Genomic DNA, 23,574 nt, shown 5'->3' with positions numbered 1-23,574 from the left:
GGGACAACTCATAATATGGGTAGTACAAAAAGGCATATGTTTATATAAGTTATAGTGAGGAGTTTCTTCTTTTAAAAAAACAATACTAAGGAGAGCATGAATACAAAATAGGGCACACCAAATGGGTGATAGACATCATTTTTCAACTTTTACGCCCCCTGCCCAATCATCCAATTCACGAGTTTAACAAACACGCATGGTTCAGTAGTCAAAGCAACTTCATCGCTTTTGTGTACCCATCGGAAATGGATGGAATGTACCTACATTTGGATCCGACAATACCATACCATAATCAGAAAGTGTAACAGCCCGAGCAACCAAACTTAACTAGGGGTCAGTCAATGCTGCAAGAATGAAGTAAACTTATATACGGCTACTTCTGTCTTATCTATAGCATGCAACATTACAGCTATAATAATATAAGCATTAAAGCAGTTGTTTCTTAATCAATACAAACCAAGATTATGCTTTTGTTATTCTAAGATCAAGGCATGCACAGATACGTTAAGTATCAATGAAGATTACCCTTGTGGACAAAAACCAGCTATCTAAGCTATGTTCAAAGCGTGAAAGGGCATACCTGAGCAGCATGAGAGCAGAGTATGATGGAAGCATATGAATCTCCATGCCACAATGCCATGAAATAGAGTTGGGTGAGGAATATAGGGAATCCAATGTCAATATGGAGAGAGAGCCAATGGCAGGTAAGCGTACAATGAGAACTTAAATTGAATATATTTCATTTCCTAAAAATATTACTAACATGAGTCATAAGTACGTGAAGGGAGCAGATAAAATATGTATTTACAAATAACAAAGCTTGAATATTAAGATAACTCGGAACAAATGGTAACATGATGTTCAACGTCTAGCTTCTGAAACCAAAGCTCCGTGAAAACCCAAAACATAACCCCTTGCTAACTTCGAAGCTACAGCTATAAAAGTGTACTGTTTCTGACCAGCACAAATTTGATTAAAAAGAGAGAGCTTGAAAGACATTACTACTCAAGCTTCAAACTCCTTTTCTTGTACCTTACCATTACCTTCCCCTTCACACCTACAACCATAGCATCCCAATCAATTTCTGGAAACGGTGAGATCAACTCCAGCTCAAAATTGCGGAACAAGTGACTCCAAATTGTTTTGATTTGCAGGTAAGCAAAGGGTTCACCCAGACAGCCATGTCTTCCACCACCAAAAGATACGTATGAGAATGCCCCAGCTGCCTTGTCTTCGTCGCGTCCAGGGGAAAACCTTTCTGGGTCATAAGTATCTGGATTTCTGTAAACGTAAGGTAATCGATTGGCAAATGCAGGTGAAGTTGCCACAACATGCCCCTTTGGTACCACATACTCACTGCCTTCTCTAGTCTTCACAGGAAAATCCTTGTGATTATAGCGGAGCAAAAGAATGAGAGGTGGATGAAGACGAAGTGCCTCTTTTATGGACCGATACAAAACATCCATCTCACCCAGAACATCATAATCCAGTGTGTCTCCATGGCGTTTCATAACCTCCCGCTGCTCATCCAACACTGGTGCCAAGTATTGCTTGTGTCTAAAAACATCAAAATAAATAAAGCAAAATGAGCATTAGATAAACCCTTGCATAAACATCATCTAAAACCCAAGAAATACGAAGTAACTCACCTCAAGAGGTAAGCACCAGTCCATGTTGAGGTGATAGAACTTGTGTGTTGACCGGCAAAAAGAGCAGCAATCAACAACCCAGTTATCTCATCGTCTGTCAATGAGCGTCCAGTTGCTCTGTACTTAGAATCAATGAATGCTTGGAGCATGTCGGCCTCACTCTTGCCAGAAGCCCTCCGATTTTGAATGATCTTGGAGAAAATGTCTGCCAATTGCTTCCTGGCTTGATCTCTCCGTCTATGTGCCGGGATCGGAAGGTAAGGAAACAACACACTTATGGGAAGCATCCCATTGTCAAGGTCATGAAAGAGATCACTCACATTCTGAAACAACTGATCTCTGACCTCCCTGCCTAAGAGGCACCTGCTTGCAGTGAGGATAATCAAATGTTCGAGTTCACTCTTCAAGTCCACTTCACCCTCATCACCCCATTTAGAGAAAAAATTCTGTCCATATCAGCAAATATGATGATAAGTATGCTTACAGACTATATCACAGTAATTGTGATTACTGCTAAGTGATTATCCACCTTAATATACAAAGCAAAATTAGAGTTAATTTGAATGTAAACTCCTATCAGATCCAAACTTCACATGCGTGCATGCTTTGCATCAACTCAAAAAATGAACAAAAATGATATCCATATGCCACCTTGGTAAACCACATAAAAAAGGCATCAGTAGAGACGTAAAGCATCTACAGAAAGAGGCGATTGCATACCTCGGCCTCGAAAACCATGTGCTCCACATAGCTCTTGAGGCTGCTAACACGAAGGGACTCGCTGAAGAAGCGGAACTGCTCCATCCGCACCGAGTAGTCAACATCGAACACGACACCAGGGCCAAACGTGGGCACATTGTACTGGTAGACCTCCTGCTGGCTCATTTCAGACTCAGGCGCCTTGAAGAAGTGGGTGGACTCCTCAGGGCCCAGCAGGAAGGTAATTTTCCGGTTGAGAACATCGACAGTGAAGACGCTTCCAAGGCGGGGGTACTCCTCCCGGATCATGTTGATGGGGCCATTCATGAACTTGCGGACTCCCCCGATCAGGGGCACTGTACGGACCTTCGGGGGAAGCTTCTTGCGGGCGGGCTTGAAGTAGAGGGTGGACAAGATCTTGGCCAGCAGCAGTGTGGACACGATGAGCAGCGAGATCCGGTAAAGAGGGTTCAGGTTGCCCAGCACAGGGAGAGGCGATTTGAAGAACAGATCCATGCCGGAAAGTCCAAGGATCGCAATCTACAGAAACCCTAATTTTCTGTCTTGATCTCCCTCAGAAACCCTGGGACTTCGAAGATGGAGAAAACCGTAGTTTTCTCCCCGCATTTCTTTGCAAAACCCTAATCAGTTCCTGCCTAAGAAGCCCTAGTTTTCTATCTGCAAAACCCTAGTTTTTTCCTCTTAAAAGCCCTTGCATCCTCTCTGCTCCTGTCTAAAAAAAACCCCTGATTTTCTCTCGGCACAAACCTTCTCCCCCCAGAACGTGAGATTTTCAGGCGTGATTATAGCCTGGTGAGATCAAAGAGCCGAGCTTTGCCAGAGCCGCAAGTCTGCATGAGCTCAATGTCTGTCTTGTCAGTTATCTTTTGAACTTATATATTACTAAAATGCAGGGCTGGAAACTTGTCCGTGCATATGCCACCTTTGCAAGTGGGCAAGCGTAATTCACACTTGTCCGGACTCCAGACAATTTTTTGCCGTTAGATTCGAACCCAGCACCTCCACTTTTGGAAACTATAGCCCTCCAGTAGATGCACTCAGGTGCATCTGCATTCGCCAGACGCACATGAGTGCCCATGCTCGGCTCTTGTATCATAGGTCCGCCTGCATTCCTTTCCATGATTGGGCGGGTAGAAGCAACTTGCTCTAGCATGAGGTGCACTGCGAGCTTGGATTAATGTGTGGGTTTTGTGTCCCCTTTGTAAATGATAGGGTGCCCTCAAGTCTGCAAAAAGCCATGCACACAAAAGGGGTTCTCGGTCTACCACCCATCTCTGAACCTGGCCTTAAGGATAAAACCTTGAAGTATGCCATTGGAAGACTAACTAACGAACACTAGAATCCTTAGTGACATGGTTGATCTTGTCTTATATCCAAACATCATTCCCCCCCACCACCCCACCCCCTCTGCTCTCTTTGGCACACATGCCCAAAAGTATTAACTCACAACACATGAAAAACACATGCATTAATATTGATTTAAGCAGTCTTGGATTTGAATATCCTAGTTCAAAGATTGTTTATGGTTATTAGTAGCAAGCACTATTCAATATGCACTGCCGACAATGGCATGCGGACAAAAGTGATCACAACTCAAGATGGTTTTGTTATAAACTATGACAAGAACTTTTTTAGCCACACTAATGTATCTGTGCATGTCTTAAATGCCTGGAGCATACTCTATATGGAAACACACTTCTCATGATCTATCAACTGTTATATTATACATGCAAATATTCCCCCCAAGTTTGTTAATGCCTACCTTTGCAAAAGGAGCCCTTGATGGTCTTTTATATCTTTGACTCTTTACAATATTGATTGGTGGAATTAATCTTGGGAGGTAGATAAAGACGAAATCATATATTCACCTTTAAAGGATGTAATATTCTCTTAGAACTTTAGCTTTTCAATTAAAAAGGACGTTTATTTTGCTTCAATAAAAAATGTTAAACGTGCCTCTCTCTCTCTCTCTCTCTCTCTCTCTCTCTCTCTCTCTCTCTCTCATGTAAATACGCGCGCGCGCACACACACACACACACACACACACATACATTCTTTCAACTTTCCAAAGTACGAAATTTGTAATAGTATTTATCGTATATTTTGATGATGAAAGTAGAACGTATAGGAGTTGTAATTACACCACCTTTTATTATTGGAATTGAAAGGAATGATCATGAGTAAATAGTAGATTTCTTGATTGCCTTTAAATAATCATTTTCATTTGAAATCTCAAAAGAGATCTATGGAAATTCTCGTGTGTTGAAGCTACCAAGTTTATGTAGGCCAAAAAAATTATGGTGATATATTACATGCCCTCCATTTTCTCCTTGTAAAGTTAGATAGTAGAAGCCACATGAATTGTCAATATGTCCACATTAAGTGTACAAGCGCACTTTACTCTTGTGATTCATAGAGATTATTACCAAACACCAAGCAACCTTTTCCGAGTGAGGAGAAAATTAGAGGGAAACTTGGCAACAAACCCCAAAAAATTCACATTGCACAGAACATGACCCACTCTCAATGGGCTACAAAAAATGAAGAGCTCAACAATATCTGCATTAAATAATAATGTAGAGAGTCCGAGAGAACAAATGATCATGCGGTTACTATAATAATGTCAGTAGCTAGTGACCTACACCTAAGCCCATTACCATGTCGTGTTTGTAGCACCCATTCATGGATGTGTATCCAGTCGCGTACATGATGAGGTCAATGGGGGTCTCACTGCCATCGTTGAATATCACCGAGTGGCTCCTCACTTCTACCCCACCACGGTCACTCCGCTCTTGACCTTGATCTCACCATCGTTGATCACAAGCTCCGACGTGCCCACATCAATGTAGACTTTACTCTTAGACACCATTGTGTGGCTCGAAGAAGGCCTAAGATAAGCTCGGATGGGTGTGGGAGGTGGGGCAATTGTGTAGCCATTTTTAGATCATCTTTATGGATCTTTAAGAGGATGATAGCACAACCTATGTGTGTGGTCATGATGCCCCACGTATAAAAGCCTATATAGATGCATGGCCAACCCTTCTGTATGCATTTCATCAGTCATAATTATGAGTTTACTTCCTAGCTTTTACTAACATACAACCTCTGTCTTAGTACCTTCAGATCAGCCCATCAAGTCTCTCTTTATTGGAGCACATGGGTGTGGAGCTTTACCATCCACTATATCACTTCACTAAAATAATATATTATTTTCTTTATCTCTGTTATTATGTAATATGAGCTTTACCATCCACTATATCAATTCACTAAAATAATATATTATTCTTCTTTATCTCTGTTATTATGTAATATGAGTTTTAAAGTTTTGTGCTATGAAAGATCCTACTTCTTGTGAGTGTTCTCTTATATACACTACATGTTGTATCATCTTACATGGTATCTGCTTACATGGCTACTTAGCTACTCAAGAGGGCAGTTGAATCTCTAGAAGGTAAACCAAAATGAGCATTCACCTTGCATGGGTGGAGAAGGAGAGAAGAGAAGATGCAAGGGTCGGTTTCGGAGCATGCACGTAGCCAACCCTATGAGGGTTAACTCCTCGATGTGAAGTCGCTAGGGGCTCACTCCACCACCACTTGTGTCACCCAAGTGGAGCTTCCATGTGCTAGGTAGAGAGTAATGAGAGAAGGAGCTATGGAAAGCTCAACCTCTATCTCAATGCCTTCATGTGTGCAAGGAGAGAGAGAGAGAGAGAGAGAGAGGAGAAGAAGAAGAAAAAAAAGGGAATGGAGAGCAGATAGAGAGCATCACCTACAAGCACACACACACAATCAAGAAAGCAAGCAAGCATCAACATACAAACTCACCACTATCACCACACAAGAGTAAGAGAGAAGTAGAAGAAGACTCAAATGTGATAATGTGATTGTATTCTTTTCATATTTCTTCAAGTCACTTATATACAAGAGCTCACTTTTTACTCCCATTTAACAATTGGGGGCCCAAAACCAGTTCTCTAGCTCTATGTACACCTAGGCTTTCTAGTTCATGGCCAGGATTTCACATGTCATAAGCTCGATCATCCCATATCTTTTTTTATGAAGCGCTTAGCGTAGTTTTACATAAAAATGATTTACATGAAGTGTAACCACGCTTTGATCAAAATAGTAGGATTAATGTTAACAATTGTGGTTAACATAACCCCCTCCCTAGTTTGGGTCCGTTTTCCTAGAAACCGGCAATGAAGGTTTGTGGAGGGAGTAGGTGCAAACAAAATTATACCACGATTTGGGGTGTTGGGGGGAGTGATGGAAAGCTTTGTATCTTGTCTAGAACATTGTCTCCATCATGTCTTCAAAGGTTTGGAGTTGCCAGGCTAGTGACTCCATCCACTATATTTGCTCGTAATACCCAAAAAGTTGCTTGAGTGTAGGGCCCTTGTTGATGTCAAATGCAAGGCCTTGGGATCCTCATCATAGTGGTACCATGTGGGGAACTCTCCCAATATGGTTATGATGAGGTTAAAGAAGCGGATGGTGACAAGATGATGGTCAGGTCGGGCACTCTCTCATATTTGGCATTGAAGGTACTCATCCGTGTGTGCGATCATGATTTCTTCAGTGTAGGGACTGCCGAAAGTGGGGGGGCTGAACCATGGAAAGTTGAATTGGATTTTGGGGTTCTAGTGCTATTCTTGGAAGAACAGGTCCCACGCCCATCGACGGTGGATGGGGAGGTATGAGGGGTTGGTGCAGATGTGTACCGCGGGGCTTTGCAGTAGCCAAATGTGAGGCTTCAAAAAGGGAACCACTAGACAAGTTGTTCACCCCCATAAGATCAAAAAGTGATGGGCTAAGCTTTTGGGTTGTTTGGGCCGTGTGTATCCCCCTCGCTGCCTATGCGGGTGCTGACCTTTCTAGGCATCCTACTTGGCATCAATGTAGAGTCAAAGGGACGTGGATGTCCATATCGCAAGGTGTGCTTGTTGGATTTGGTGACCGAGGAGGATTTGGATAACCTGTTCGAACTCGGTGTAATCTAGAGGGTCGCACCAATTGAGGGGATTAAATCGGGGATCCACCTTATCTTGATCTTGTGGGGGATGGAGGGGAATTTCACCTTCCTCTAGGGGTATACTGATAGGGATTGGGGAGGGTGAGGGTTCATGGTAGGAAGGGGTTTTCGAGGTAGAGGGTTTGGTGCTGAGCGAGGCATCAAGCAGGGTGGGTGGGCACACTAACGAAGAGGGTTTGTCATGGGGGAGAAGTGGCGGGCCAATCCAATTTAAACAGAGGAAGGGGGTGAGGGTGGTGTCAGAGAAGGGGATGGCGATGGTAGGTGAGGATGGGTGGCATGTGGTGAAGGGAGGAGAGGAAGGGTGGTCAAGGAGGAGGCTTGGGGTGGAAAGATTATGCATGAGGTGAGCATGTAGGGTGGGGGGTCAGGCGCATGTTGGTGGGTGCCAGTTGGGGGTGGGTGCAGCAGTGTAGTGGAGCTGCCGTGGGTGTGCGAGCGAGGAGCCTGATAAGGGTGCTAGGGGTGAGGTCCCTAGGTTTGGGTGTCACCACTAGGGGAGGGGTATTTAGCGTCATCTTTGTTAGTGGAAATAGCAAGTTTTTTGGAGAAGAAGGTCTTGGCTTGGCGGGCCTCTTCTACAGTGAAGTCCTAGGAAAAAGCCATGTGTGTGTCATCAAATTACATGATGGCGGTGGTGGCGATGATCTCAAGTTGATGGTAAACTCTAGTATACATAACAAAGAGGCCTTGGGGGGAGTAGGGTTCGGTGGTTTGGCATGATGAAGGGTCTTCTAGGCCAGGTAGATGTTGGGCTATCCGTCTCTTTCCATTTAGGCAATGGTGGCAGTAAGAAACTTGGAGGAGGCATAAGTGGATAGATGCTAGGGGGCACTATGAGCTCGATTGAGGCATCGGTTTTAGTGGCTTGTTTTGTGCTCCAAGAGGTGGGCCCAATTGAAGAGGTTGGTAGTAAGAGGATGGATTGGGAGGGTGAAGAGGATGGTGGGAGGGTGAAGAGGATGGCAGGGCTATCAAAAGAGATTTGCCTTTGAAAGAAGAGGGCGACAAGTAGATTGATGGAGTGGGGAGGGATTTCGGAAATTAGGTAGGAGAGGGAGGATGTGGTGATGGGCTCCTCAAAAAAGATGTTATGCTAGATGAGGTTTAGTTGGAGGGGCCAGAAATTGAGTTCTAAGATGTTGGCAGGGTTTTGGGGTGGGAAGTTTGGTGGTTGCATCCATCAATGTGTCAACTTTGTCTTCGGTTTCAATGGATGCTTGCCTCGGAGCAGGTGGCTATGCTTGGCTGGTGCTCTTTAGCTACTTGCAGCAGTTGCTTGTCTTTTCGCTCTGTAACGTGCTTGTAGGCTTTGAACAAGGTGCATATGTGGACTCAGCCATCTTGGGCAGCTTGAGCAATGTGCCGCATCTTCTCGGCTTCCCGTTGAGCTAGGGAGCATTGGGCTTGGGTAGATTTGGCTTCCTCTTGAGCGTTTCATAAAAACTGTGCTTGTAGATGGTCCACAACATTGAGGGCTTTGGCAAGGTTGGTCTCTCAGTCCATGAGTGAGGCCTCTACAGTTTGGCATTGGCATGTAAAGCAGCCTTGAGATCCTATTGACTTTGGATGAGGTCGGCAGCATGGCCGATTGTGAGGCCGTGACCTACTCATGTTGTCACTGCATGTAGTCAGTCATGGATGTCATGAGCTCTCTAGCTAAATTGGAGATTCCTGCATCAAAATCTGGGAGTGTGCCTTGGGAGGTGCACATGCCTTCGAAGAAAGCCTGTTGTTAGTGGAAGCACTTGGCCTGCACCCATCGTAGTGTGTCCATGGTATGTATGTTGGTTGTGGAGGGTGATGCAGAGGGACCTTCATCGGGGCAAGAGGGCGCGAGGCAAGGGGAGGGGTTGGCCACCAAGGGTGCTGGGTGAGGAGTGCAGAAGGGTTTCCTCCAGGAATTGGGAGGTCTTACATAGCTCCTCCTCGTCTGTAGCTTTGTGTCGTTCGTCTTCTTCTTGTGTCTCAAAATGATGGTGCTTGGAGGGGGGAGTGGTGGGAGAAGGTTGAGGCTCGGGGATTGAGTGAGGTACGGTGGCCTCCCTCTACAATCACGTGGGTTTGGGCGATTCGTCCCACCCTGCTGCATGATATAAGACTTTGGTGAGAAGACATGAGGCTGCCACCACAGCTTGCCTTGGGGGTTCGTGCAGATTGCATGGAGCTCCTTGTGAAGGTACTCGACACATTTTATTGTGAAGGTACTCGACACATTTTATTAGCACCCTTCGATGAACTTGGGTGAGGGTGGAGAGGTTATAGCGGTTGAAGCGGTCCACCCAAGAGTGTTTCGGAGGAAGGAGAGCACTAGTGCTGGCATGACCAACCATCCTCGGTCATGGGGCCCTGGAAGGTGTCCCACACATGCTACATGACATGGCTATGGAGGACATACAATTTCTCAATCCTTTGGAGTTAGAGGGCTTCTCAAACCATATCCAAGCTGAGGTGCACTGTGAGGGGGGATCGAGGACCTACCATGCTGCCTGGCTTGCATTGTAGGTTTCGATGAAGTAAAGGCAGTTTAGGAGGTTGGATCCCCAAGGTTCCATCATCATGGGAAACCTGCCGAGCCCAATTTGCTCTAGGCGCACTACCACAGCTGGTTCCATGATGGCACGGTAACACTTCTATGTGTAGTATAGGTGTTAATCCCATTTTGGATTAACAAACATGATCCTCAATTGAGGACATTAATAAGTGTTAGGAAACGGCACTATAAAAGTTGTACATTATGAGATATTGGCCACCCAAGGCCTAGTAAGTAAGTTTTGGGCGCCCAAGTGTGAATAAGGGCCAAATGTATATAAAGCATTTTCTCATAATGAAAAGACGCAATCCCCTTTGTGCTATAGAGAGCTCTCTCTTGTGTCTTAAGAGAGATTGAAGGAGTGAGAGAATTCTAGCATTGTGCCTCTTTCATGCTTGTGTGAGAGAGTGAGAGAGAGAGTGATTGCCTTACGGTGTGAGCGACTCTACGGTGACAGCATGGAGGTGGAGCTTGGAGCTTGGAGCTTAACAAGTGAGCTTGGAGGCTTCAAGGAACTCAAGTTCAAAGCATTGGTAAGTGCCCTACGACAATTGTGATCTATCGCTCATCCTTTAGGTGAATGTGTAGGGTTCCCTCTTGGAGGGTGGTAGCCCATAACATTTTTGGCATCGCTACCGAGGAAACACCTTTGTTTCTTCCATCCTCTTGGAGTTTCAGCTCCCATTGCATAAGATTCATTATTGCCCTTGCATTCTGGTAGTGAATTGTGTAGAAAATGAATGGATAAGATGTTGTGTATGTTTGTGGTGGAGTGGTTTTAGGATAAAGCTTCACTATTTGTTCTTGTTAATTTTGATATTCGCATCATTGAAGACACCAATGTGAATGAGCAAGTTGGTGTTTGGTTTTCTTTTTTTTTTTTCAAAAATTCATAAAAATAAAAAACATAAGGGACCATTGACTGTGCCAAGAACTTGGATTTCATTCCTTAGGAGTGGCACAATCAATTTGGTATCAATTGGATAAGTATTACGCACCCAAAATCACAATTTTCAATGTCGGAAGTTCCACGTGAAATTGTAGAAACACGTTCATGCCATGAACCATTTCCTGCAATTTCACGCTACGAATCGCTCACGAAATCAGTGCCGCAATTAACACCAAAAATCACGGGATTGCCTTGCCAAAAATAGGCAACCTTATCCTGACACCTCTGACACCATGAAGTTTGCTAAAATTTTTGAGCATGTGAAAGTTCAGTAAAGCGTTCACGACGTGAAACCCTTCACGGCATGAAATCCTTTCATGTTCACACGACGTGAAACATTCTCTGTAGATTTACGGGTTGGCCAAATCCAACGATTAGTCAGCAGACCAAGGCCACAAGGGTTGGTTAAGGAGGGCAGCCTATATCAAAAAGAGGGGATCTAACCCAAAGGGCTAAATTCTTTGAGCATGTGAAAGTGCAGGATAACGTTCATACTGTGAACCATTTCCAGCAATTTTATGTCGTGAACCATTCTCTGCAGTTTCATGGCTTCGGAAACACAGCGATAGAATCAGAAGCAAAATCAAATTGGGTTGACAAATAGCTTATCAAGTCGTACATACATGCAATTAAGATCTGAAAAACTCATCAGAGATGATCTTACACCTGACGAATAGTGCATCGAATCACCCAGGATCTTCGTATCAAAGAAGTGTGGGGATCAGGACATTTTGCAAGCACACACTTGAGTGTTTTAAGAAACTTGACCATCGCTGAAACTAGTAGTGAAGAGTCCATGGAAGAAGGGCTGAGATACGCTCGGTTTGGGAAAGAGGAGAAACCACCCTCCCCAACCAGGTCCAGTGGTATCATTGATATCGCTTGTCGGGGATTTTTTGGTCTCCAAACCAATCATGATGAAGAAGCACAATCTGCGGGCATGGGTCTGTCTCAACAACAAGTGCTGGACTTGGTCCACAATAAGAAGTGCCATTCCAAACATCGAATTCTAGGCTGTCAAATACCGGCACCACCCGAATAAGACGGGACATAGAAAGTGCGACCAAGATGGGTCACATATTCTTCTCCACCATCGAGGAAGTAGAGTTAGACCTCAAACTGAGTGAGGTGGAACGATAATTAGAAAAATTGAGCTTAAGGAAATAAGAGCAAATACTCAAAATATGCGAGCTGAGCAAAAGGAAACAGGAAGTTCTAACCCACTCCAGTCATAGTTATGGGTAGAAGTGAGGTAGAAATACCAAACTTGGAACCCATAAACGAGGAATCCAGAATGGAGGAAGGGTTTACAACCATAGAAGAGGAGGGTAACTTAGCAAGCATGGCAGGTGAAGTAGAGGACCGTCTTTACACCAAAAAGGATACTGAGCAGATGATCAATCACCCTACATTCCTACAAGACATGGAACTCCTGATTCTACAAAGACGTACGGAGGTGACTAATGGGGAGTCCCTCCGTCCCATGGACCAGAAATACCTAGAAGAGCTAATACAAGAAGGGGACGAGGTCTAGGAAGGGGGGGAGTAGTTCCTCAAAGGCCTAGGAAGGGGACGAGGTCTAGGAATGGGGGGAGCAGTTCCTCAAAGGCCTAGGATAGATCCAACCATGGACCTTAATGTAGCCACAAGGGTGGACCTGCTAAATATGGCAGTAGAAATGGGCCGGGGGATGGTCAGAGAACTAGGCACTGCTCTAGAATCCCGACCTTCCCAGATGAAACCACATATCATTTCAAAACTTGTCCAAAAGTTCTCTGGGGACGGGGATCTCATCCATCATGTACAGATTTTTGAATCCACATGTGAAACTATGGGCTAGTCAGTGATGTGACAATGATACATGCCTTCTCCTTGACCTTGGAAGAAAAAACTCATTAGTGGTTCCGAACCCTTAAGCCCGAGGATAAGGTTAAATTCACAAGGCTAAAGAATGTTTTTGTGCCCAGTTTTTCCCGAAGTGGTGATAGATGGAGCCCTGTGGCACAATTACATAATATTAAACAAAAGGAAGATGAGTCGATGAGAGACTATGTTTCTCATCTTAAGCACTTAAATTTGAGGCTCAAAATTCGAGAAAAGGTTAACTGATGATTCAGTTGTTGCCTTGTTTTCGGAGAGGGGTTAGAGACCATAAAATGCATGATTACCTAGTACTAGCTTGACCTGCTACACTTGATGCATGTTGCAAATTGGCAATCGAATATGAAGACAATATGTTGGAATTGCCACAACCAGAAGATGTTAAAACATCTTTAGCAACTACGACTTCGCGTGTCTCCAGCCACCACCAAGAAATTGGAACTCGAAGCAAGCAAGACGGAAACATGATGGTGGATGAGCTCCATATTAGAGAAATTGAAAGTCAAAGAGGGAAGAGAAACATTTGGGCATCGGCAAAATCACCTTTACCCCTGCAAGAAATTTGTGTGGTGCTCTTTGTGCAGATTGAATCACACCACCACCGAGTGTCCACAGTTAAGAGCAAGGCCATTACTCTATTGTGCTCATTGTGTAAAATTAGAAAATCATGACACTTCAATGTGTAGATATCTAAGATTTCAAAAATGTTGCATAGCTACCAGCACACTTAGAGCACACTTAGAGCCCCATTGGCTTTACCCAGCGTCACCTGTACAGATCACTGCTACTGCTAGACAACCCAACTCTTCCTACTACTTACCTAAGGGGATGTTTCGGGTACAAGACGCTTCACCTTTACTGCCACCAATTCTACCACCACAACCACCACAGGCTAAGATCAATCAAGTATTGATGAAAGAGCCGTCATAAGATGTTGATATGGTGCAGGAAATAGAACTTCACAGGGATTACTACGAGGAAACGACTGAGGTTATGCTGGAATACTACGTCCTATAGAATAACACGCCAGTACCAGTGTTTCAAACCACGATACAATGGAAGGGCAAGGACATGAACTCAAATCTGAGAAGAGGACCGCTACAATGCTTTGGCTGAGGGCCGCATCGAGTTACCGAGTGCCCAAACAAGAATATGGGTCATACACATCAACCACAACAACAAGTGGCGGCTTCGTCCAATGACATGCTAGTGCTCACCTATACTAAATGTGGAATTGATCATTTGATCAAGGATTGTCCATACCGAGCAAATGGCTCTACTTCTACTGCCAGTCAAGCCACCATCCAGACCATTAGTGTACAATCTGGGAAGATCACACCGCTCAATGTTCTAACAAGAGCTCAAGCTCAACTAGGAGACAAGGGAAGAAATCGAGTGGATGTGACTATTTCCAGAATTGGCCGCAAGAGAAGAGTGAAAAAAGTAGGTAAGAGTGACACAAGGGTCACAATCCAAGAAATCGAGTGGATGTGACTATTTCCAGAATTGGCCGCAGGAGAAGAGTGAAAAAAGTAGGTAAGAGTGACACAAGGGTCACAATCCAAGATAGATCCGAAGAAGATACAATTGACATTGGATCCACCCAATCAAAGGAAGAGGGGTGTCAAGGGATCAATCATAGAGGATCAGACCAGGAAAAGCAAAGAGAGCAACTAACAACTTCTAAGGGGGTCGGTGAATACCCCAACACCGACGAGGAAATAAGAAAGTTTGAAGATGCCAAGGCCTTAGTTGAAGAGTGCCAATGGCTTCATGAAGCCAAGATGAGAGCCAATCGGGTAAGGGATATAGTTTATCCACAAAATGAGCCAACCTGGGATAGGGAATTGGATGTGCCAACCCCAGTTCCGAAAGAAACAGAAGAGGCATCCCAAGCAAACACACTGTCCAGAATGTTTGAGGAAAATGGGTTAGGGGAGTCCATCCATTCCTTCCCTATGGAAGAATACGAGACACATACATGGGAAGAACCCTCTATCTCCAAAGAACCTAGAGACATAGGAAGTCTCGTAGCTATGCTATCCATGCCTATCCAAATGCCATTAGGGCAACTATTACGCAATTCACCAACCCTATGGACAGACGTAAAAGAATGGGTAGAGGGCGGACGAAAGCCAGCCGATACTATAGATGAGAATATGCCACCTCTAGGGCAGAAAGAACCTTGAGGCATGCAAGGAAAACTCGAGTCGTTAAGATACCAATTAACCAACTGGGACGCTACTACGAAAGCATGACACAAATGCTACCATTCCGATTCATCATAATGGGTACCAGCGGGCACTGGCTATCTTGGATGGTGGGGCAGCGGTTAGCATCATTACAAAACATTGCTGGGAAAACTAGGGGAAACCCGATCTAATCGTTAAAATGGTTGAGAGACGAAACATCTTCGAGGCCCATTGGGCTTTTGGAGAATGTTAAATTTAGGCTCTTTACGTTTTGCCATCATCATACATTCATGGTCATGGACTTCCTGCGCCACCCTGATACATATGACATAATATTGGGGAGGCTCTTCATGAGAGAATCCAAATTGGTGCATGATTGGGCCTTGGATCATGTGTATGTACTTAGGGATTCGCAAATCTTAAAGATTGATCTGAGAACATGGAAAGCACACCCCATGGAGGGGCAATTGCTTGGTAACAATTCGGTCACACCTCTATGCAGATATGCCAACCCTTGGAGGGAGATCTCAAGGATGAGGAGGAAATGAAAATGTATGCGTCACTTTCTCCTTCGGACTTCAGTGAAAACTGGATGCATGCATTAGCCACCATTGATGTGATGTAGCCCAGGGGAACCTAGTATTTGGAATCTGGAACCGTCCCACGACCTCTATCTACATGGTTATTTGGCAGATCATTGATGAGGAATCAGGAGGGGAGACATCTAGCACAGAAGGTACTATAGCACGAAGCCGTACCAGTACTCAGCGCCTCAGACGGTGGCAAAAACAGAAACGGTATATAGCCCGACGAAATGCCCTATTACGAAGAAAACCCACGGATTCCCAGTGGGGCTGAATTATCTTGAGGCCACTAAGGTACATGATGAGTTTTCAAAGGATTGGGGTGAGGAGTTGAGTAAGATATCGTTGGAGGGAAGGCACAAAGAGAAAATCATCCTTCAAGAGTCAGAAACACACAAGCTTACAAAAGATGGGTGCCAAAAATGCAATAAAGCCCTGGCAGAGGTAGAACGTGAGGCTAGAAAGATCATGGCTAAAGCCAAAAGTGAAAATGAGGACAAACGAGACTTGCTCTCAGTACCCGACCACTTCAAAACCTACACTGTTGGGCGAATGGAAGGTGGTCCGACTGACAGCTACAAGGGTGAAAGAGGATGGGCTGTCCACATCATACAATGGCCCGACAGAAGTCAAGGAGGTGGATATTGTAAGACCAGGGGAAGAAGCTTGGCCCGTATACATTGATTTGACTTTGGTTGAAGAAGACGAGCTCATTGCTCTGCTCAAGGAATTTAAGGATTGTTTTGCATAGAATTACAAGGAGATGAAGGGGGTACCGCCTAAGTTGGTACAACATACGATTCCAATCATGGAAGGTTTAACACCAACCAGGTAGAAACCATACCAGATGAATCCTAAGTATGCAGCAATTGTAAAGGAGGAAATTGACAAGCTCATACCAAGTAGAAACCATACCAGATGAATCCTAAGTATGCAGCAATTGTAAAGGAGGAAATTGACAAGCTCATTGCTGTGGATTTTATCTATGAAATCGAACATACGGATTGGTTATCACCAATCGTGATAGTGCCAAAAAAGAATGGAAATATTAGGGTATGTGTTGATCTTTAAAAGGTTAATACAACCACTAGGAAAGACCATTATCCATTGCCTTATATAGAACACATTTTGGAAAGAGTGGCTGGGAGAGAAGCTTATAGCTTCTTGGATGGATTCTTCGGCTACAATTAGGTATCCATAGCACTAGAGGACCAGCACAAGATAGCTTTCAACACAATGTGGAGGACATTTGCATACAAAGTTATGCCGTTCGGCCTCACAAACGCCCCAAAAACCTTTCAACGGTTGATGTATGTGTCGATTATATTGTCCTGTGACATTCTTTTATTTTTGAGTTTTATGCCAATATATTTTATTCCTCTTTTTTGAGCTCAAAATTCTGGGGACCACTCTGACAAAAATGATCCATGTTACATGGATCTAGAATCCAAGCACTCTCATTGGCTGGCCTTATATTATTTCAATGGGCTCTAAAAGGGCCCATTTGGAGCCCAATTTTTTCCTAATGCATGTGAGTTGTAGAAAGATAAGTATGCCATAACTCGGTTGGACTAGGTAGGTGTAGTCCAGCTATAGAATCACTGGGCTGTTATGGCTCACCCTAACCCTCCTTGAAACACATCCAAAAAGAGATTACCTGGTGAACTGCAACTGTTGTGGGGATTTTTTTTAATGGTCGAGCTCGTAACCCTTGAGGTCTCCAAGCTCTACAACTCCTTGAGAAGCAATTCCACTGTGCCTCCCACGAGCGTTGTCACACCGTGGCATTGCACTACGAGTACTCGTCCCTCCTCTCACCTCACGTCACTCACACACACTCACTGGCATGCATTAGGGAGAGAGATTAGCAAGAGGATTAGCAAGCACAAGACTCAATTGCACAATGAGAGAGTATGTTGTATTATGAGAGATATTCACTTATATACATGGCCATAAGTGTTCACGCTCACTTAAATATTATGGCCAGTCGGGCACTTTAGGCTCATAAGAGGCCTAATGCTATTACAATGACTACTCTCATAATATATCCATGAAGTACAACACTTAGGACTTCATCCTATCTTGCTGCCACACACTCTTGAAGTGGAAATTGCCATAAATACTCGGTCACACCATTACGGGCGCCCGTCCAAGTTGTAGTTTTGGACACTATTGCTTCATATCTATAATGTATGACCCTTTGGTGTATCTACCGTGACTCCTTGATATAAGATAATGGTGGTAGCTCTTGTTAATCCTAGAATGGAATTAACATCCCCCCTTCCTGATGGCGATCATGTCCTCATAATCGCATTGAAGACCTTTGTGTGGGGAGAATGAACAAGCTTGTCGATGGATTTGATGTTGAATGACGTTCAATGGTCTTCGTTCCTCCGGAAGGAATAAGAAAAGCTAGTTAGTGAATGAAGAGATTAGTGGTTTATTGGGAATTCCTAATGGGGTGGGGTTTTTTTGTGAATGATTGCATATTTGTGTGAGCATGATTGCATATTTGTGTGAGCATGTTTTTTTTTTGGGCTTTTTGCTCACTTTGTTTTTGGCAAGCATAAGCAAGGTTACATTTGATTTTTGTTAGTGGGGAAACTAAGAGATGTTAATAATGGGAGAGAAGATAGGGAAGGATTCCGGAGGAACGTAGACTTAATCATCAGAATGAGACGGTGATTCTCAGCTCCTCATTTGATTCATTGAAGCGACATTCATCATTTGAAGTAATTGGCTTTTGATGATGTCCCTTTGTGTAGCAAGATTCTTGTCAAATGTTGTTGAGAACGACCTACTCCTGTCTTCTTCTGCCCATGTGCTTTTTATGTTTTTATGTATATTTAAGTACTCTTATGAAGCAGATTTACATGAAGTACAAGAATTGAGTCATATATACTCTTATTGAACTACTTTGTGTTGAAGTAACCACTTGTTTGTCTAGGCGATGGGTTGTACCATTGACCAGGCTTTCACCCCACCATGCCCCCCCCATCTAGAGATGTACTTGGAAGTTGTCGATGGGGTGAGGCTTTGGTGCAAATGTTCTCCAGTGCATGAATATGGATATGTACTCATGGAGCAGTTGCTACATTAATTGAGCCAAAAGAAGAGTAAGCAATAAGCTTAACAAATATATAATGGCTATTGAAGATCGTTGGGAAAGTGTTAATGCGTGAGAGGGCTTAATCCATGATGAGGCATAAATTGTGAAAGTGTAGATTCTTAAGCCGTGAGATTGTATTTCTTGAGAAACCTGAACTTGTGAGACTGCAGGTTTTGATTCCATGAAGTTGCAGGTTTTTACCTCGATGGTTTTTTTAAATTATTTTTTAATATTTTAATTTTATATTGATTTTATGGGACAACTAAGTCCTGATTTGTGAGCAACAGGTTCTTGTGTACTCATTTCTCACATCCAGAGGGGTGACAAGAGCATTCTTATTTTGTCCTTGATTCGCTCATAAGTCTCCATTGTAGATGTGGGTATTGATTCTCAAATTTGTTGCTCAGATGTGAGTGAGGTAGTAGGGAAGACTGCTGATTGTTTGCTTAAACACACAAGCTCTTGTGTTGGTGCTGAATGCACGAAAGTTGTTGAGTGATTTACTTGTCGTTGCTTGGGCCTCCATTCTTGTCGAACTTTAATTGTTGGGGTTAAAGTCGGTGGTGAGGTTTTCTTCACATTGTTCAATTCTGGCAACCGCACACTTTCATCCTCGTTTTGGCTTTCAGCTTTTTCAAGAGTACCTATTGTGTACACTGGCACACTTGGCCCTCTGAAAATTCTTAATGAGGCCTGTTTAGAAACTTGTGAATCCTCACAGTCCTATTTTATGGAGTTCTTTATGTCTTGGTATAACTTAAGTTGAGCCCTTAAAGATGCAAGTGCTGATGTGATGCTGGCTTTCCCTGCCAGCTATTGCAACGAGTCTCTCCTTAGTTAATCACATACCAAATGCTTCCTCTCTAGCACTCTGATGTAAAAAAATCCTTTAAAAGAAAACACAGGCTCTATGCAAGTAGAATTCCCGGTTCGCGAGTGGCTCCACAAAACCCTTTTCTCTTAATCCAAATTTTCTTAATGAGAATCATTGATCTCTCATCAGGGTAATCTACCCATCATTTGACTGAATTTCCAACTAGATTCTTGGTGATTTTGGTTAAGGAAAAACTATGCTAATTCAACGATAGTCTATTCTTTGTGTCAAGAATTGGAATTGGTCTCACGAGGTTTTTGCTTGATTCAGATTCGAGAGATGGGCAAGTAGTTTACTAGTCGCCCCTCTCACAGTCGTGGTCTAACCAAAATTATTCGGTTTACTTCTAACTTTGATTCCTAAGGATTTTCTTCATATAAAAAATCTATTGAACTTCTAACCGTAAGAAAAATTCCAACTTTATGAATTTCATTCCCTCCTAACCATTATAGATTAATAAATGGTTCTATATGAGAATATTGGATTTTTATAAAAATACTCTTCTTTCATTAATCTAATTTTGGTTAAATATCAATTTGGTGATTTATCCACATAAAATATCTAAGAATATTCTTTCTACCAATTTAATTATCAATCCTAATTTTCTAGGTGGAATTATGGTGACAATTCCTCTTTTGTCACCAAAATTTAATTTAAACATTTCTCTACTTAAAATACCATAAAATTTCTTCCTTTTAATTAAATACAAATATCCATTTTTTTGAATATGCTTAAAATTTTACTTTTTGCATTTAAATGATTGAATTCCAAATGTCATTGGAATTTCTCGTTTATCATAAAATAAATTTATCTAAAATTTCTCTTTTTTAATTTAAATAAAAATATCCATTATTTCAATTATGCCAAAATTTCCTCTTTTCGTATTTAAATGATTGAATTACAAATGTCATGGGAATTTCTCTTTTATCATTTAAAAATTTCTTATGCATAAAATAAATTTACCAAAAATTTTACTTTTCTTTTAATTAAATATTTATGCATAAATACTAAAAATTTATTTCACATGAACATGATGAAAATCATTCTTTTTGCATAGGATATCCAATCCTAGAATATGGTAGGAAGTCCTCTTTTAGCATTATGCATAAAAATAAGATATGTATTATTTTCTGAAAATTTTACCATAGCTTCGCTGCTATTACTGATAATTTTTAAATTTTTTTCTTAAAAGAATAAAACATTGTAATGCAAATATGATAGAAGATCTATTCTTAAACTTAAATCTAAACTATGAATTTAAATCATAATTTTAACCATAATCATAAACTTAATTATGATTATTCTACTAGATTAAGCTATTTCCATTATTCCTCTTTTCCCAAATTGATAGGATTATCTGTTTTCCATTTAGAATCAATTAAAGTAGTTTTTAACTACTTATAAATAATCTAAAAGAATTCACCATTATTTACATAAAAGCATAAAAATACCATTTTCTTATTCTCTAGCTTAACAAGCTTAGAGTTTGATTTTGAATTAAGAATTTATCAATGAGAAGCATTCTTTTGCTAAAGAATTAGCCATAGGAATGACTATTCTTCTTGAGAGAGAGATATACATAAGAAAGCATTCTAATTAAGCATAGAGATTAACTTTTTCTTGATTACACATTAAAATTCTTAGGGAAAGCTTGATTTGAATTTAAAATAATCAATTAGAAAACTTCTCAAGCTTGAGAGGGGTTGAGAAGAGGTCATTTGAGAAAATTTAACAAAAAACCATAAAATTCATTCTTACCTCAAGATTAGCTTACTTCTTTTTCTAGAAGTGAAGCCCCCAACCAATCAATTGGTTTAGCAAGTGGAGAAGAGAGTATCAAGAGTTGTTGGAAGAGAGAGAGAAGCTCCAAGATCCCCAAAAGTAGAGGATTTTTAAGGGATAATAGAAAATATGATTATTTTAATGTAATACTGGCATGGTATAGCTCACAAATGAGAAGAATGAGGGTCTATTTATAGGTGAGGGAGGTCACTAGCTGAGTCCAGTTGGGTTCTAGAATTTTCCAGCTTCAGTTTCACTCAATTTGGGCAAGATTGGAACCAGTTTGGCTCCCCTTTTTATCCAATTTGATCAAGGAGAGACAAGAGATAAAAATATCACAATTTTTTTGAATTAAAAACCCTTCCACACATATGAAGGAGGTGCCTACCTCAAAGGTCCCCCCTCCTTACCAAGGTGTCAAAAATTCATCATTTCTCCAAAATATCTCATTTTTTTAGTAATATCTCTTAATTTTTAACTAATAAATCTTGTACTCAGTCAACTCTTTATCTTATGTGAGCATTTACTCATTTTTGGGTATTTTCTCTTATTCTATGGATTTTTCTCATCCCAACACTTGGATTAATCCTATTGGCCCATGGGAACCTTAATTGGACCATAATCCAGAAATTTCTAAAAATCTAGACCCTTAGGCTAAGGTCCCTTATATTATTTTTAATTGATTCCTAATGCACATTGGAGAATTTATTTTGAACTTCTCTTTCAGGGAAATATATTTTAGATATTAGGAGAATTTTTATATCAAAAAATATCTCAATATTGAATTATCTCTCTCTAGAGTTTTTCTTCTCTCTAGGTAAAAACAAGGAAAAATAATATTTTCTTGCATTCTGAAATAGGGAATGATTACAAGGGATTGAGGTAAAAGCTTATTCATTATTCAGGCTGCTGAGGAGGAATCTTACAGATTAGATACTAAGAAGATACGTCCCCAAACATGAGCAACAGGCTGTGCTATAGCAGAAGCACACCAAGGAATATGCTGAGATAACTTTTTCAAAGAAGTCACGAGGTGGAAAGTGTTCCAAGCAAGATTGTGGTGGCCACGCACCGCACAAGTTTGCAAAGGAGTGCAATACATACTAGCAGAGGCTAGGGAAACTGAATGATGTAGACAAAATGTTGCATAATCCAATATTTTCCCTAGAGTTGTTCAAAAAGTGGGGTCTGGACTTTGTCATCCCATTCAAGTCAGTAGCTCAACAAAAAGGAAATAAATACATTTTGGTGGCTATGGATTACTGTACAAAATGGGTAGAGGCCAAGGCCTTGAAAGACTGTAAGGCATCGTCAATAGTAGCAAAGTTTCTCTATGAAACTAGTCATTGCATTGGAGGAAAAAGCCCCCCACTCCATCTCACGAAGGCTATTTTTTCATTATACTTTGAGGCCATCCATACTTGGTTATACCCACCACTGAACCCATCCAAGAAGGAGTATGTCTCATGCCCGACTACCACATCTAGCAAGGAATCTATGAATGGTAGTAGGAACGGATCCAATATGTTGAAGGTTTTTAGCTTGTGGTAGTCAATAATGCAGACCCTTAGCTTCCCATTCTTGTTCGGGATGATGACTATTGGTGAAAGCCATTTTTCCCTCTCCACCACTGAATAAATGAACCCTACTCTTAGCAGCTTATCAATCTCCTCCTTTACTTGTTTGGTGTAGTTGGGGTTCATTCTGTATCTTCTCCGCCGGTTGGATAGAAGTTGCATCCTCTTTTAAGTTGATCTTGTGTGGTAGAAGCTAGGATCAATCCCCTATGTCGGAGTAGTTCTAGGGGAACACATCTTTGTAGGATTTTAGCAGTTTCGAGAGTCTTCCTCTGAATACTTGATTCAGGTTAGCATCAAATTTGACTATTTTGGGCTCTTGGTCATCCCCCAAGTTTACTCCTTCAAGCTCATCCTCCTCAGTGTTCCGCTTCTTGGGTTGGAATTCCTTCTGCTTGAGAGCCATCATGGCCTTTTCCTACTTAGCCTGCAATTATGCCACACTGTCGTGCATATCCTTCTCCTCCTCTTTCTTTACACTGTCGTGCATATCCTCCTCCTCTTTCTTTACACTTTCTTCATTTAGTCTTTCTTTACACTTTCTTCATTTAGTAACACTTCAAGGTGAGCCACCAGAACTTTTGGATCGTATCTCTATACAACCCTTTCTATATCCACCTCAAATAGTGACAACAGATTTGGATTTTCTTTCATGATTTGCTCTTCTTCATCGTCTTCTACCCCTTCCAA

General features: G+C 42.0%; 1 protein-coding gene across 1 annotated transcript; it reads right to left on the bottom strand.

The window, feature by feature from the left end:
• Positions 1-717: 717 nt before the first annotated feature.
• On the bottom strand, positions 718-3,265 carry LOC147622982 (obtusifoliol 14-alpha demethylase-like). Its single transcript, XM_086821006.1, has 3 exons — positions 2,370-3,265; positions 1,650-2,095; positions 718-1,557 (listed from the first exon to the last, which is right to left on the bottom strand). Exons 1-3 carry the CDS (start codon positions 2,862-2,864, stop codon positions 1,002-1,004), a joined length of 1,497 nt encoding a protein of 498 aa, XP_086677132.1. The 5' UTR covers positions 2,865-3,265; the 3' UTR covers positions 718-1,001.
• Between the last annotated feature and the right edge of the window lie 20,309 nt (positions 3,266-23,574).

Source organism: Cibotium barometz, chromosome 27 (assembly GCF_041138505.1).
Source record: "Cibotium barometz isolate CiBa-2024 chromosome 27, ASM4113850v1, whole genome shotgun sequence".
Lineage (NCBI taxonomy): Eukaryota > Viridiplantae > Streptophyta > Polypodiopsida > Cyatheales > Cibotiaceae > Cibotium > Cibotium barometz.
Note: the sequence above shows the minus strand (reverse complement) of the source record. Positions and strands in the feature narration are given on the sequence as shown.

Bases quoted from the DNA above. Each gene is read 5' to 3' on its own strand.
- LOC147622982 (XM_086821006.1), bottom strand. From the start codon at position 2,864: ATGGATCTGTTCTTCAAATCGCCTCTCCCTGTGCTGGGCAACCTGAAC. The intron at 2,096-2,369 runs GTATGCAATCGC...TGATATGGACAG, and splicing joins ACATGGTTTTCGAGGCCGAG to AATTTTTTCTCTAAATGGGG. The intron at 1,558-1,649 runs GTGAGTTACTTC...TGATGTTTTTAG, and splicing joins ACTGGTGCTTACCTCTTGAG to ACACAAGCAATACTTGGCAC.